The sequence below is a fragment of the Odocoileus virginianus genome, chromosome 11 (genome assembly GCF_023699985.2).
Source record: "Odocoileus virginianus isolate 20LAN1187 ecotype Illinois chromosome 11, Ovbor_1.2, whole genome shotgun sequence".
NCBI classification, from domain to species: Eukaryota; Metazoa; Chordata; class Mammalia; order Artiodactyla; family Cervidae; genus Odocoileus; species Odocoileus virginianus.
In genome coordinates this window covers 37,288,476-37,304,989 of record NC_069684.1, presented here as the reverse complement: position 1 = coordinate 37,304,989, position 16,514 = coordinate 37,288,476, and the positions used below count along the sequence as shown (strand labels likewise).

The following is a 16,514-nucleotide window of genomic DNA, read 5'->3' as shown; positions in this document are numbered from 1 at the left end:
AGACCGATTCTTTTTTATTATTATTAAATTAGTTTATATAAACATAGATGAACATTTTTCATTAATAGAGACATTTTATCAATTTTATTCATACACACACACACACACACACACACACACACACATATAAATAGGTACAAATGCGAGGAGTTTTATTATAATAATGCCCTTCATTTTGGGAGACTGATTCTGAAACAATTATCCCAATGGCACAGAATTGAGACTTATAGCAACATCCATCACTAACTTTTATAGGCCCCAGTCAGTCTCCTTGAATACTCCTTCTTGAGCCCTAAAATGCAGCCAATAATTCCTAATGTTCCAGTTGCTTTGCCAGCTCCTCCAGGGCCCTATGAAAATCACTGCTGGGTGAGCCCCATCCTAGGACAGCCTCACTGAACTCTTAGCAATATTTCCTCATGCCTCCAGACATCCGAGTGCTCAAGTCAGCTATCAGAGAACCCATCACAATGCCCTACGGACCCCATGGTGAGTGTGGAGAAGGCAGAAAGGAAACTGCCTGTGCCCTACTGTGTCCCAGTGGTCATGTGAGATGTCAGCCAGAAAGAAAGAATGTAACTGCCTGTTGCCCAAGACAGGTCCAGCCCCTCAGCTGCACTCTAACTCTCAGTCTTATGGTATTTTCTTCATTCCCCTCATCTATTCTCCAGCTATCCTCTTTATTTTATTGAAGTATAGTTGATTTACAATGTTGTATTAATTTCTGCTGAACAGCAAAGTGATTCAATTGTATATATATAATATATGTGGACTTCCCCATTGGCTCAGTGGTAAAGAGTCTGCCCACCAATGCAGGAGACATAAGTTTGATCCCTGAGTCGGGAAGATCCCTTGGAGAAGGAAATGGCAACCCACTCCAGTATTCTTGCCTAGAGAATCCCATGGACAGAAGAGCATGGTGGCCTACATGGCTACATGGTCCATGTGCTTGCAAAAGAGATGGCCATGATTTAGCAACTAAACAACAATATGTATCCATACATTCTTTATCATATTCTTTTCCATTATGGTTTATTACAGGATATTGAGAAAAAGTTCCCTGTGCTATACAGCAGGACGTTGTTGCCTATCCATTGTGTGTGTGTGTGTGTGTGTGTAGTGATTTGCATCTGCTAATCCCAGAGAATGAAGGCAAAAGGAGGAGGAGGCAGCAGATGAGATAGTTAGATAGCATCACTGACTCAATGGACATGAATCTGAGCAAACTCTGGGAGATGGTGAAGGACAGGGAAGCTGGGCATGCTACAGTCCATGGGGTTGCAAAGAGTTGGATGCGACTTAACAACTGAACAACAACTGTGAGATCACATGTGCTCACACACACACACACACAAACACACACACACACACACATATGCATACACTTGGTGACATAAAGAGGATTGCTGGATTGGGAGTTTGAAATTGTTATTGTTGTTGTCTATCTCTTTTGTGACCACATGGACTGTAGCCCACCAGGCTCTTCTGTCCGTGGAATTCTCCAGGCAAGAATACTGGAGTGAGTTGCCATTTCCTTCTCCAAGGGATCTTCCTGACCCAGAGATCGAACCTATGCCTCCTGCATTGGCAGGAAGATTGATCTCACAGGCCCCTCACTAAACATGCCGACTGCCTCCCACCTCCGCTGCCTGTCCCAGCTCTGTCCTGAGTTCAGGCTGCAGCCTCCTTTTCTCTGTGTGGCCTCCCATCTTTCCACGTGGACGGGGTTGGAGTCCAAGGAGGCACGTGAGAGCTCTGGCTGCTCCTCAGTGATTGCTCAGAAACACAAACAAGGTCAGCTACGCTGCTGAGCCCTGCGACGCCCCGATGCCTATCTGAGGTGGGGTTTACCTTGGTGTTTGCTTTCACCCACTGCTGCCTGCTCACTGGTCCTCAGTCTCTGCTGCAGGCTCCACGAGGTCTCAGCTCACATGCTGGGGGGCAGTAAGGAGCTAGCGGAGAAATAAGAAAAGAATGAGGAAGCAGTGGTGGGACTGGGCCGGGTGCCTCCACGGATTCCACCAGTTGGAAAGCCCCTGGGAGGAATCTCGACCCCTTTTCTCTCTGAGGATCCCTCCGGGAGGCAGCCTGAAAGTGAGTGGGTGACCTTCGGCCTAGGCAGCCCAGGGCTGGGACCTGCAGGCAGAGCTCTTGTCCCACCCCCCACCCCCGCTGGCCCCGGCAGCAGTCTTGATGGCCCCAGGGTGAGCTCACAGTCCTGTGATCTGCCAAGTGAATGGGCCTGAGGGTGAGAATCGGTGACTCCTGGTAGGTGCTCAGTGAACTTGTGGCCTTTGAGAGGAACAGGAGGCTGGTGGACATAATCAGGTTTTATTTTATGTTTTGGTTGTACTGCACAGCATGTGAGATCTTAGTTCCCTGACCAGGGACCAAACTCATACCCTCTGCTTCAGAAGCATAGACGCTTTCTTTCTTTTTTCCCTTTAATTGGAGGATAACTGCTTTACAATGTTGTGTTGTTTCTGCTGTACAACTAGAATCAGCCATATATATATTTATCTCCTCCCTCCTGAGCCTGCCTCCCACCCACCCCTATCCCACCCTTCTTGGTGGTCACATAGCACCAGACTGGGCTCCCTGTGCTATATAGTAGGGGAGTGTGGAGTCTTCATGACTAGAATGGGTGAGTGAAGTCGCTCAGTCATGTCCGACCCTTTGCGAACCCCATGGACTGTAGCCTACCAGGATCCTCAGTCCATGAGATTTTCCAGGCAAGAATACTAGAGTGGGTTGCCATTTCCCTCTCAAGGGGCTCTACCCAACTCAGGGATCAAACCGGGTCTCCCACAGTGTAGGCAGATGCTTTACCGTCTGAGCTACCAGGGAAGCCCCAATGACTAGAATGCCAGGGAATTATTACCCACAGTTAGGTTTTAGACTCAGAGACACTTGGCAGTTGTCCCTAGCTCTGCCACTAAGTAACTACATTACTTTGGACAAGTGGCCTTTGTTTCTTAGTGCCTTAGTTCTTCCGCTCTGCAAAATGGGCTCTAACAACTTCCAGCTACACCAGAGGGTGTGTGCCTCATGCAGTGGACTCAGCTCAGTAAACAGAGGTCAGGGCAGTGTTCAGATGAATGCGTTTCCTCGCTAACCCTGGATTTCACTATGTGTGGGGAGCTGACACAAGGTCAAGGCTGGGAACACAGTGGGACATTTTGGGGCCACAATGTGCAGAATTGACTACCCAGCCCTACCGCACTGACTAATCACCAGTGTGGAAGCAGCCCAGTTGTCCTGAGGCTGGCCTTCCAGCACAAACAGGTGGGTTTCAGGATACAGCATTGGGGGTGGGGGTGCGATGAAAGGAAGGGGTGCCCCTGTTAGCCACTTGCCTATGTGGGTCCACTCACAGCACCCTTGCACCCTATCCACTCCAAGTGGAATTTCAGGTCCAGACACTCCTCTGGGCACACCAAAGCACCCATGCCCACATACATGACAGATGGTAACTGCTGCTGCTGCCACCTGATGCTAAAGCTAGCAAACGGAGCAAGGAGGCCCAGAGCTTCACGGTACATCACAGATGATGCTACCACACACCCAAGTGTTGTGATCTGGATCTGGAGTTCGGGAGCCCAGCTCCAGGAGCTCCCCCCGCCCCTGCCCCTGTGATTATATTTTTGTGTCAACTTGGCCAGGCTGTTGTACCCAAAGATTTAATCACACACTGCTCCAGGTGCTGCTGTGAAGGCACTTTGCAGATGTGGCGACCATCAACAAGCAGCTGACTTCATGTAAAGGAGATGACCTGGCTGAATGTGGGTGGGCCTCACCCGATCAGGTGAAGGCCTCAAGAGCAAAAGCTGAAGTCTTGGGGAATAAGAAACATGGTCTCAAGCCTGCAACACTGAGCCCTGCCTGAGTTTCCCACCTGCTGGCTGGCCCTCCAAATTTAAGACTTGATGGCTCCTACAAGAGCAGGGGCCAATTCCTTAAAATGAATCTCTTTATATAAATACATATATAAAGAAGAAATAAACACATGGACACTTAAAGATACATAAATACAAATGCTCAGTTGGTTCTGTTTCTCTGGAGAACCCCGAGACACTGCCAATCCAGCCACCTGATGCCCTGAGGGCTGCATGCACGCTGCCAGCACAGAGCATTGAAGTCCCCATGGCCTCAGGTTCAGCTGGTCTTGACCTTTTACTTCAGACTGCTTAGACCCTCCTTAGCAGAAATGGGTTTGAATTGACATTCCACAACAAAGGGGGATTTTAGAAGCCCAGCATGCCTTTCTATAACCATTGACCCCGGGGTCAGCAGTAACAACGAGGGCCTGGCTACAAACCAAGGGCAGATCCAGCCTGCTGCCCTTTGGTGTCAATAAAGTTTTATTGGAACACAACAATGTTCATGCATTTGTGCTCATCTATCTGTGTTGTCTCTGGAGGCTTTTGTACTACAATGGCTCAGTTGAGCAGTTGCTTATATGAAGGGGGACCTCCTGGGCTTGATTCCTGGGATCCACTCTCAGTGGGGGATTTGCCAGCTATCTGGGGCCTTAGCAGGGAAGAACGTGAGTTCTCAGGAAGGTTTGGTGCAGTAGTTCTCAGGACTTGGGGTGGTGTGAGGGGGTATTTATCAACATGCAGATTCCAAAGCCCACCCCTAGAGATTGAGTCAGGGGCCTGGGTAGGCTCAGAACCGTGGGTCTGCCCCTCAGAACATCCTGACACTGGCACCCCAGGCCTGTGTTACAGAAACCCTGGATTAGGGGGGTTTCCCTGTCCAAGCTGCAGGAGCCAGGCCCTCAGTGGTGCCTGGGCAGGGAAATCCCCACAAGGACCCTAGGCCTTTAGGGGCTTCCCACATCTGTGGTTACTCTGGCTCCCAGGAGGGTCTGGATCCGCCCTTGGCTTTAGGACACAGAGCCACAGAGAGCCATAACATAGCCTTGCTCTGATCGGCTAGGCTCGGAGGGGGTCTGGTCTGCACAGCTGGGCGGTGCTGGCTGGAGCTGCCACTAAGGTAACAGATGTCCTTCCTGGTGCTAAGACAGTCCACCCCCAGCCAGCTCACGCCCTTTCCCAAGTCGGCATCTGAGCCTGCCCAGGCCTGGCCTCAGGTGGTGGGGCTTTGTTTTCCTCATTCTGCCCAAGCGGGCACCTGCTTTTCTCAGCACTCTCTGCCTGCAATGTGCCTGCCAGCCTTGTATATGGCCAGCCCTGTAATCTCTTTGGGACCTTAGCTGCCCCAACCCTAAAGTGGGAGAAGATAGAAATATGAAACTCCCACCCAGTGGTCTAGTTAGAGGACCATGATGCAGTCCAGGTGAGGGCAGAGACCCTACCTGCCTGTGTACTGCTTGGCTGTTAAGTCGCTAAGTCATGTCAGACTCTTTGCAACCTTATGGACTGCAGCACGCCAGGTCTCCCTGTCCCTCACTATCTCCCGGAGTTCGCCCAAGTTCATGTCCATTGAATAGGTGATGCTATCCAACCATCTCATCATCTGCCACTCTCTTCTGCTTAGCTCAGAGCAAATGCTTAATCCAAGGTGCAGAATGAATGAATAAGTAGCTGGAGAAATACCAGGCTGAGTTCCCCTGAAACACCCTGACAGTGTTCCCTGTCTGCAAGACAGACCATCTCGAGGGGCAAAGAGAGACAACAGCGAAGCTTATTAACCATCATCTCTTTATTTACAGCTCAAGAGAGTGCATGCAACACGCCATCATGGGACTCAAGGGTGTACTTTATAAATAGGAACCATAGTCCCCCAGGGAAGTTCCCAAGAGCCAGAAAACCCAACGACTGAGGCCCCAGGCCCAGATGCTCCACTTCATTTCCTCTGAAAATAAAGGCCAGTTCCAGCCCAGGAGGCAGGGCCTTGGAGCCTGCAAGTTGGTCACTGCTGGTTATTAACCAGGCAAAGTGGATCTCAGATTGGTCAACTCACACCCATATGCAAACGCCCCCGAATCATCCAAATGTCCCTGGTTGTCTGACTGTCCTGTCTCCCCCTCTGCCTCTGCTGTGTCTCTGAACCTTTACTGTGCACAAGGACAGTCTGGAGAACTTGTGAAAACCCACCCCTAGAGATACTGATTCAGTAGGTCCCAGTGGGGCTGGGATCCCACATTTCTGCCAAGTTCCCAGGTCTTTCCCCCACAAGACTGGGACGGACATTGACAGTGGGAATTGTGATAGGGAAGACCTTTTGTATCCTATTACAAATAAATCACTACAGGGACATTGCCTACAAACTTAAATTACACATAATGGCCCATTACTGGGAACCCTGCTTCCCAGATAATGAGCATTAAGCTAAAATACCTTTGTTTAGCACACAAGGAACAATCTGATCAGGTTCACCTGTGAATGACTGACTGCAGGGAGGAAGAGATGAAGGCTGATGGGAACCAGAAAGTGTTTTGAGTTTCCCGTTTAAATATAAAAGGAGACTGAATTCTAACTCAGGCAAGATGGGGTTGGCTGGCTTTCCGAATAAAGTCACTATTCCTTGTTCCAACAATAACACAAAAATGACGGAGGGACCAGAAAGCCTTTCGCATCCAGAAGAGGCTGCTTATCCTCCATCAGACCACCATCCTGATTTAGGATTCAGTAAATATACTCCCTGTGATGGAAGCCCTGTTTCTTCAGATTGGCAAGTCCTACCATGCCCTCCCGTCTCCCACAGGAGTGAAGATCATCATGAAGGACATGGTGTCCCTGTCAACTGCATGCAACCCCCAACGAGGAGCCTAAATAGTTTGCCTCTCCTGCTGTCTCTCCCAGCACCAATTTTTCCTTGCTGTTCTGTTGTTTCATAAACGTGTTACGTGTTGCAGGTTACATGGAAGTCTCTCCAGCTGCAAAGCGGATCCCTTCCAGGAAGTTGATGGCCGTCATCTCAACATCAGATTGTATTGGATATGTTGAATATGGCTTGAAGTAAGGCAGACCCTGATGCTGGGAAAGATTGAAGGCAGGAGGAGAAGGGGACGAGATGGTTGGATGGCGTCACCAACTCAATGGATATAAGTCTGAGCAAACTCCAGGAGATGGTGAAGGACAGGGAAGCCTGGCGTGCTGCAGTCCATGGGGTGCCACGATTGAGTGAATTAACAACAAAGGCTCCACCTGTAGCTTCTAGGTGGTGGAAGGGGTCTTGGCTTCGGGACATGACATATGGCTCGGTGATTCCTCAAGGTGCAGGTGAAGCTGTCACATTCCCATGTGGCATGGTTCTCATGTCCTCTGACCCTTCACCCATCTCTGGCAGGCTCAGGAGCCACTCTTGGCATCACCAGACAAGTCACAGAAAGGCAGCCCCGTGGGAACAGTGAGTATCTCTGGGGAATGGCTGGAAAGCTCCCTCAGGAGGAATGCAGGGGGCATGGGTGACCATCCCAGCAGCTATTGGTTTCTGCTTGGCCTCCTGCTCAGCTCTTCCCAGCCTCAGGGTGAGGAGGGGGGATATATAGAAACTCCTGATCCTGTTGTTGCAAAGCCACGGACATCCACAGCTCTGCCTTAGTGGACAGAATCTGTACATGCTGCTTTGGGCTGAGTCCAGAACAGTGTTCCAAACCTCTTTGACCACAGAACCCCATCCCCTCTTTCCTAAGGGAGTATCTCACAGCACAGTGTTCCAGGGAACATGCTTTGGGAAATGTTCCTAAATGGTGACTTTGAACTGATCTCTGAGTACATGATGGATCACTGTCAAGAAACAGAACACCTGCTAAAATCATCCTAGAAAATAAATTAGCTAACACCGAGGGCTTATTATGTGCCAGGCACTGTAGCAAGCATGTTGCTAGGATTTTGTATTTACATCTCACAACACCACTATGAAGAAAGAGTGATTATCCCCATTTTACAGATAAATCCAGGCACAGAGACCTTAATGAAGTCTCCTAGGATCACCAAGGTAGTGAGTGGTGGAGCAGGCCATTTGTCAGCAGCTGCACTCCTGCAGGAGGACAAGGGCAGGGGGCCCAGGCCCAGGCCCAGGTGACACGTAGAGCCACCTGGATGCCTTGCAGAAGTACGATGCCCAGACACAACCCAGAGCGATTAAACCAGAATCTTTGCAGGTGGGCTCAGGCACCTTTGAAAGTTTTGGTACCTTTGAAAGTTCCCAGACTGTCCTAATGTGCAGCGAAGGCCGAGACCAGCAGATTAAAGCAGAGATTGGCAAACCACTGCCTGGGATCCAAGTACAACCCACTGCCTGTTTCTGTGTAGTCTGCAAGTTAAGAGGTTTTCACATTTCAAAATGTGTTTTAAAAAATCAAAAGAATAATCGTCTGTGACAAGTGAATATTATCTGAACTTCTGTGTTCATAAATAGCTTCATTGGAACACAGCCTATAATATTAATATTTATCTGGCCCATTATGATAAGTTTGTTGAACCCTGGATTCGAGGATATTGGCTTATGCACCAGCAAAAGAAATTTAAGGTAGACCTAAGGAAGAACTTCTGGCACAGAGGTTTGTTAAACACAGAGGGGGCTTTGGGATCCCTAATTCTGGAGTTAAGAGAATTCCACCCACTTAGCCTTTGCAAATGCAAAATGGAAGTAGCTAGGGCAAAAAGAGATAGGCCCTGAATTTCCAGCCATGGAGCTCCCTTGGTAGGCACTGATAGCTCCATTGAGCCTTCCAGCTTTGTGTTTCCATCATTGATGGCCAGGGCCACCCTTACCACTGCCCACCGCACCCCCACCCCCGCCCCGCCGTCACCAGACAAAAGAAATTCTGGGTTCTCTGCCTGCAGCCACCCCCGCTGGGTTCTATCATGATCTCAAATCGGCCACCCCATATGAGGCACACAGCACAGGCCTTGTCTGGTCTCAAACAGACAAAACTGCAGGCGGATTCAATTTTCAAATAGCCGGCTTTGATCTCTTGTGGTCCTCCCCTCCCTAAGATTCCCATGTGCTTTGAACTTGAATGAGGAGAAAAGAGCCGGTGTATTTGGTTTCTTCTAGATCTGTTTGCCTTCCTTGGTGCCATACCCTTGACCCCCAACTGATTTTCCCAATGGAGTAAACAGGCCTGGCATCCTGTGGGCGTGGTCCCTCTGGCAGGGGTCCAGGCCAGCGAGGCATCTGGAGAGGGAAGGTTTGCAACCTTGTTTGCCTTGGACCTGAGGGTTGGTCAGGAGTGAGATGCCAGGTGGAGGGATTTAAGTGACTCCCCTGAGGTGGCCACTAGAGTCACATCAACTTGGAAAGGTGTTCAGGTGGGCATCATGGGTCTGGCCTGTGATGAATGCAGTTAGAAGAGATGTCCCCAACTCCTCAGTACACTCTGTTGAAGAAGTGTAGACCTGTAGACCTGGGATGGTCTCTGGGGGACCTAGAATCACTAAGACGTATACAAAGTGGCTGCCAACTGGCAATGTGTGCTTTTGACTCCATGCTTGCATTAGATTCTCAAAAGTCATGAACTCCAAAAGTCAAAGAACCCCTGGGGTGGCAGCTTTCAGGCCCCTCCAAAGTGCACGTCCTGGGATGGGGTGAGCAGGGCCATAGACATAAGGAACAGCTTTACTGTTTCCCTTAAACACTTCCTCTCTCAGAACACCAGTTCGCCAATCTGCCCAAATCCTGCCTTGTAAGCAAGCAGGTGCTTAATGCACGTTTTCTTTTTTCTTCTTCTTTGAAATGATACACCTTTGTCCAGGGAAGGAATTGTCTGTTATTCCAGCCTTCACCACAGCAAAAGGAACCACCAGGGAACACATGTCTCTCACCGAAAGCCTTGGAGAACTTGGAATGAGTCCTTGGTTGTGGAAGAGCAAGGATGTGAGCCTTGGAGCTGGGCAGACCCAGGTTCAGATGCCAGCTCCACTCCTGACTCCCCGGGACCTGGTGCTTTCAGTGAGGTCCCGGGTCACCAGGAGCATCAGCAAGCCCTGAACCTTGTTAGAAATGCAGAATCGACTGAATTGGAATCTGCATTTTAACCAGATCCCTGGGCATTCTCACACAGGTGAAGGTTTGAGGAGCATTGATCTGGGACCCTGGACAAGATAATTTAAGCCTGCCTCAGTTTCCTCACTTGTAAAATGGTGATTATGCCTACTTTAAAAGGTCATGTGATAAACGAGATAACGTATGGCCCGCGTTTAGCACAGTGCCTGGTACATAGGAGGTGCTTCGGTATTCATCTCCCGCCTTTTGGTTCCCGGTCTCTCCAGGAGTTTCCCTTCTTTCCCAGCTCAAAACCCTCTTCCTTTTGAAACTTGAAACCGTTGCAGTGCTGCGATAGGACGATAGAGGGCACTCTCGACATTACCATCGTGGCGAACACGGACACCGGATGCGCAGGCGGTGTGGGTCTCTGGTACGCTCAGGGGTGGGTGCAGGCGTGCTGCTGCCTGGGCAGGGGCAGTTCGTCCAGGGCTCGGAACGGAGCGTCCTGGATCTGAGCCTGCAGCCTCAGTAAGCTGGTCCCGCATTTGATCCGCCACCGCTAGTCATAAACAAACTGCCCGGCTTCTCCAAAACTCTGGAGCTCGATCCCCAGGCCGGTGCGAAGGCTTCTCGCGCGGGCCGCTAAACGTTGATGAAAGACCCCTGGTCGCCGTTGGCCGTTTCGGGCTCCACGCAGCGCCCCTTTCTCCGGGTGACCCTGCTGTTCCGGTGGAATTTGGCGTAGCAGCGCAACCCTGAGCGAAGAGAGGCAAGGGGGTCAGACGTGAGACCAGCCCGTCCTCCCCACCTCTCTCCCCCCAGCCCGGCCTCGCACCGTTTCACTATCACTGCCTTCTTTTTTTTCTGCCCTACAACCAATCCATCCCCTCGCACAGCAGCCTGAATGGGTTTAAAAAAGAGAATCACAGACGGAGAAGAGTGAACAGATGGAGCACAGGAGATATTTCGGAGCACGAAACTATTTTGTGCGATACTATCTATAATGGTGGGTACATGTCTAGTCTTTGTCAAAACCCTAGGAATGTGCAATACAAAGAGTGAACACTAATGTAAATTATGGACTTAATAATGTACCACTATAGGTTCACCAGTCTTAAAAAGTGTACCACACTAATGTAAGATAACAGGGGGAACTGGGGCGGGGGAGAGGCATATGAGACTGCTGTATTTTCTGTCTAATCTTCCTGTAAACCTAAAACGACTCTAAAAATAGTCTATTAAAATTATTTTTAAAAGGGATGCAGGGCTTCCCTGGTAGTGCAATGGTAAAGATTCTGTGTTTCCAATGCAGGGAGCTTGGATTTGATCCCTGGTCAGGGAACTAAGATCCCACATGCCATGCAGCACAGCAAATAATAATAATAAATAAAAGAGATTCAGATTCTGCCCTTCCCTATAAAACCTCCCGTGGGCTCCCCACTGTACTCCAAAGGAGATCTAAACTGCTTCCCCTGGCTTACAAGACTCTCTGGGACCTGCCCTGCCCCCTGTGTGTTCTTTTTACCTCCCACTCCTCCTCACTCTGTAACTCCAGCCACACCTAGTCTTCTCACTTTTCCTCATACACCCCACCATTTCCAGCCTCAGGGCCTTTGCTATTCTCACAGCCAGAAATCCCTTCCTGAAGCTCTAGGCATAGCTGGCTCCTTCACAGTCCCTTCTCAAAGGGACCCTCCCTGACCACCTTATTTATAGTAGACGTGCCCCTCTTGGCCCACCAGTGGGAGGGGTTCCTGCTTGGGCTGAATCATGGCCCATGATAGACATCCTCTGGCATACATGGGCAGGCGTGTTTTTCATTTCAGGCCACATCCTCCCGGGACTTCCCTGGTGGTCCAGTGGTTAAGAATTCACCTTGCAGTTCAAGGGATGTGGGTTTGATCCCTGATTGGGGAACTAAGATTCCACATGCCATGGACCAACTAAGCTCTCGCCGCAACTACCGAGTCTAAGAGCCACAATTAGAGAGTCCATATGCCACAATGAAGATCACGTGTGCTGCAACTAAGATAGCAATGCAGCCAAAAAAAAAAAAAAAAAAAAGCCATATCCTCCTGATTCAGGGTCGGGGGTTAGGGAAGGAGGTGTCAGTGTGGTCTGAGCAATCTCTACATTTCTGGTTAGGAGTGACCACAGGGAGAGGGGCCATCACCAATTTAAGATCTGCTTATTTCAGTGTCAAGAGAATACAGGAATTGCCATGAAGTTTGTCCTTAGGGGTCTAGAACCAACACCTGGATCACTGAGCCTTCAGATCTGTGGCCACACGAGTGACACTTGGGAGGAGCAGGGGAGATCATGAATAGGAGTGGTTGGTAGCCACAGAAGCCCTTCTGGAACCCTTCAGGCTGGCCTAGACTGCTGGACTTCAGCTCTGGGACCTGAATCCAACATTTCAGAATTTCTCAGAAGTCCTCAGGACTCTTGGTCCTCCTGAGGGTTCCTGGCATCACTTGGATCCCTCTGCTGTAGCATCTGGGTGAAAACCTCTTCCTGGACCATCTTTAAGGAGCTGTCATTTCCACTCAATTTCTTTGTTTTTTCCCCAGAGTCTGAGTCTCCAGGGAGGAAATGAGAGTTTTGGCGGGACCAACCAGGATGGGAGGGACCAGGGAAATGAGCAGATGGGGCTTTGGCTGCACAGTTAGCTTTCGAAGGCATGAAAAGCTACCCCCTCCTAACCGAGGCCAAGGGGAGGAAGGAAGGATGGCTTCCCTGGCAGAGGGCTGCCCACTGAGCATCCAGCAGGGCACCAACTGGGCATGTGCAGCAGTAGGGCCACATCCCCCTCACCTGGGCAGGCTGGACCTGGAGGTCCTGATGCTATTCCAAGCTCCCTGGAATGAAGTGCCCTCCAGCCTACTATGCACCTCAGTCTTCTCCTTTGCCAAATGGGCCCCCACTTTGCACACAGGCAACAGAAGGCGGCTTCTTAGCATCTCCACCCCTGCCTACCTCCATCCCTTCACCTCCTAGCTCATCCCTGCCTCTCCAGTCCTGCCCCGCACAGTCCTGCAGCCAGAGTGAGCTGGTATACTCAAAAGTCAGACCAGGTCATTCCCTTTCTTAACACCTGATGAGAGACTTCCCTGACGGTCCAGGGGTTAACAATCCGCCTTGCAATACAGGAGACGTGGGTTTGATCCCTAGTGGGCAAACAAGGATCCCACATGTGGCGGCGCAACTAAGACCTGATGCAAATTAATAAATTAATAAATACTAAAAAAAGAAGAAAAAAAAAAACCCACCCACATCTTCCCATGATAATGTAAATGAAGTCCTGATCCTACCCCCCAACTTCTCCCACCTCCTCTGTGCCAGCGTGTGGCTGCTGTGTGCCAGACGCACTCGAACATGCCAGCCTTGCTCCTGTCCGAGGTCCTTGCCTTTGCTTGTCTGGGACTCTCCCTTCCTACCCCACTTCTCATCTTCAGGTGGCTAGTTCTGCTGTCCGCTCCTGTCCATCCTTTCTAAAATAACTCCCAGGCCAGCCTGAATTACTGTCTTTACAGTTCTACTCCTTTTTACAGACATCTAATTATTTGCTGTGTGTGTGTTTATATGTGTTAGTCGCTCAGTCGTGTCTGACTCTTTGCAACCCCATGGACTGTAGACTGCCAGGCTCCTCTGTCCAGATTTTCCCTAATTTTCTAGGCAAGTATACTGGAGGGGGTTGCCATTTCCTTCTCCAGGGGAATCTTCCCAAACCAGGCACTGAACCTGGATCTCCTGCATTGCAGGCGTATGCTTTACCATCTGAGCTACTCAGGAAGCCCAGTTATTTGCTAACTGTCGCTCATCTGACTAGAATGGAATCCATGGGTGGAGAACTTGTTGGTTCTCTTCACCCCTGAATCCCCAATGTCTTGATCAGAACTTGACACACAGTAGGCACTCAGGAAATATGTCTTGACCAACTGGACAAATGGATAATTGGACTGAAGCAGCTTTATTGCTTTCACAGCAGATAACTTTGAGGCTAATGTGAGCAAAAAATATGGCGTGTACCTCAGAACGGTCCACAAAGGGACAGAGGTCAAACCCCTCACCCTAGAGAAGTGAACCTTGGAGGCGGGATGACATCCAGTAATTATTGTGCATTTTCGGTGTTTTGTTTTTAAAAGAGTACTTGTCTCTTAGATGTATATATGGAAATATTCACAGGTAAAATATCTACATTCTTAGGAGTTGCTTCAAAATCCTATTGCCCCCCCCAAAAAAAATCCTATTGCAGTAGGGGAACTGGATGGGGCAGAGGGGACAGCACAGATTGGCCGTGAATGAGAATTAGTGAAACTGGATGATAGGAAATGGGGGTTCTTTATACTATTGTGACGACTTTAATATGTATTTGAAAATTTTCAGAATACACAATTTAAAATATTTCCCCCACTTTTCTACCTATATAGGTTTGCGCAAGTGACTTAAACTTTCTGTGCCTCAGTTTACTTTTGCGTGAAATGGGGAGAACGATAGCTCCCGTCTGAGATGGTTGTGAGGATTGAGGCGCTAACAGGTAGAGTGCTTGGCACACAGCTGGGTACATCTAGGCACACCTGGACGGTGTGCCTAGGCACACACAGGCGCACACACACACGCTCTGCTCCACGTGGGAGCTCAGAGCTTGCTCAGAGGAGTTGAGAGGGAGCCAGCTGGGTAAGAGCCTCCTTCCTTGGGAAAGTGCTGGGAAATTCACTCCTCACCCTTGTTATCACACTTGGAATGTCTCCCCTGGGATAGAATTCTGGTGTGAAAGCACCAGCCTTCTCAGGTTTGATCTTCTTTTAAAAGATACACTTCTCTCTTCTCCCTTCTCCTGTCTCCAGATCATGGGAGATCATACCAGCTTGTATTTCAAGAGGTGAGAAAAGCAAATCTGAGCAACGATGCCAGGAATGGAAACTAAATGAATTCACAGATTGGGAAAGCACCGAGCGAAGCTGTTCCTGCTGGTGTCTTCAGTTCCCCAGGGATCCTCTCACCCCCTTCGCTGCCCACCCCTGCCTCGAGGAGAATGGGAGGTGGCAAGGTTCTCGGTGCCGAGGGAGCCCCCGGCATCTGGCCTCACCTTCCACGCACATGCAGTCGTCAAAGCATTTGTTGTTCAGGCCTCGGTTGTGGGGCGTGCAGAGATGCTCCCGGAGGTCGCAGCAGGTCCCTGCCCACATGGCAAGCACACGCGGTCAGCTGTGCCGAGCAGACCCTCCCTGCCGCCCCATACATGCTCCCGCTGGACGGGAGATCCATCATCTCTGTGGCGGGGCTGCCTCTGGCAGAGTGGACCATCTGGTGCACAAGGCTCCCAGCCGGAACCACCGACGGATGTCCCCAGAGGGCGGGCGGCTGAGACCCTAGACGCCCCAGATGGGCAATTGATTGGTCATGGGAGGAGGAAAGGCACTGTTGATTCCCCACTGGGTAGAAAGGCTGGGGGGCCGCCAGGTGTGGAGTCAGCGTGGAGCTGGGAGGGGCTGCAGGGATCATGGACGCCAACGTCCTCTTTTGACAGATGGGGAAACAGAAGCCCCTGAGACGCAGCCCCAGGCACAACCTCACCCACCACAGAGCCAGCTCTCAGAGCCACTGTCCAGTTGGCCCAAACTTGAGCCTTTTCTTCCTGCTCTGGGTGGAAAAACCGTTTGGAAGGGAAACAACTTGTCAGGGAGCTGGTGGTCTGGTTTACACAATGCCAAATGATTCAGTTGCTGTTTTGTAGAATATTCTGGCTACTGAATTAACAGGAGCCAAGGTGTGCCACTCAAGTCTCTGCCCTTGCAGTCCACTGGCCAGGAGAGCAGTTAGCCTCCAGCCCCCCTGTTAACACCTGCAGGAGCCTCCTGGGCTGATGATGTCACACTGGGCCTGAGCAGAACAGCCCGGGCAGTGACTGGCTGCCAGGGCCTGGCTATTTCTGCCCAGTGGGGGCCTCTTGTAACAGGGAGTCTTTGTTCTGGAGCTGCCAATTGGGCTGGCCGAGATTGTATCAGACTCCTGTCCATTCCTCCTTCCTCTCGCTTTTATTGTTCACAGGCCTTATCCCCCACCATCCCCAGGAACCTCCTGCCCTTCTAACTCCAACTCGGTTTCAGCTTCCCAGAAGTCCCAAGTGACCCGGCCAAGGCCAGCAGTTTAGACCATCCATCCAAACCCCAGGCCCCTGTTCTCAGACTGTCTTGATGGGCTCAGCTGCTGAACAGGTCAGGATATCATCAAAGCACCCACAGGAGCCCAGCAGTGTCACGACAGGATGAGGACAGAATGAAGCCTGATAAGACATTAAGGAGAAGTCGGGAGAAGGGTCATCCTGACTTAAGGCAGTGTGGGACAGCGGTTCAGAACAGCAGACTCAGGTTTGAGCCACTTTCAAGCTTTGTGATCACAGCTGAAACACTTGGTCCCTCTGAGCCTCAGTTTCCTTGCCTGAAAATTGGGAATGACAGGGTCGCTCTCTGGGTTGCTTTGAGGATGAAACAGAATAAAGTATGGCAGCAACTCTCATCAGACTGGTTTACTATCCCTAAAGGATCTTGCTCATGTGTCTGGGAACACCCACCTGCTCCCACCCCCACAACGGTTCCCCCAGCACCCTG

General features: G+C 50.4%; 1 protein-coding gene and 1 long non-coding RNA gene across 3 annotated transcripts in view; one reads left to right on the top strand and one right to left on the bottom strand.

Annotated features, from left to right (window-relative positions):
- Positions 1-5,649: 5,649 nt before the first annotated feature.
- Positions 5,650-16,514, bottom strand: part of DRAXIN (dorsal inhibitory axon guidance protein) — a 32,429-nt gene continuing 21,564 nt past the window's right edge. The window contains exons 6-7 of the mRNA XM_070474287.1: positions 14,993-15,082; positions 5,650-10,658 (exon numbers count right to left, since the gene is read on the bottom strand). Of these exons, the coding sequence (XP_070330388.1) occupies positions 10,546-10,658; positions 14,993-15,082 (203 nt within the window). The 3' untranslated portion in view covers positions 5,650-10,545. The remainder of the gene's footprint in view (positions 10,659-14,992; positions 15,083-16,514) is intronic.
- LOC110137806 (uncharacterized) lies at positions 10,654-16,422 on the top strand. 2 transcript variants are annotated; one of them, XR_002314044.2, is made up of 4 exons: positions 10,654-10,909; positions 14,334-14,440; positions 14,751-14,785; positions 15,955-16,422. It is a non-coding gene; the product is annotated as an uncharacterized lncRNA (long non-coding RNA). The 2 variants fall into 2 exon arrangements; XR_002314037.2 differs by having other exon boundaries at positions 14,751-16,422.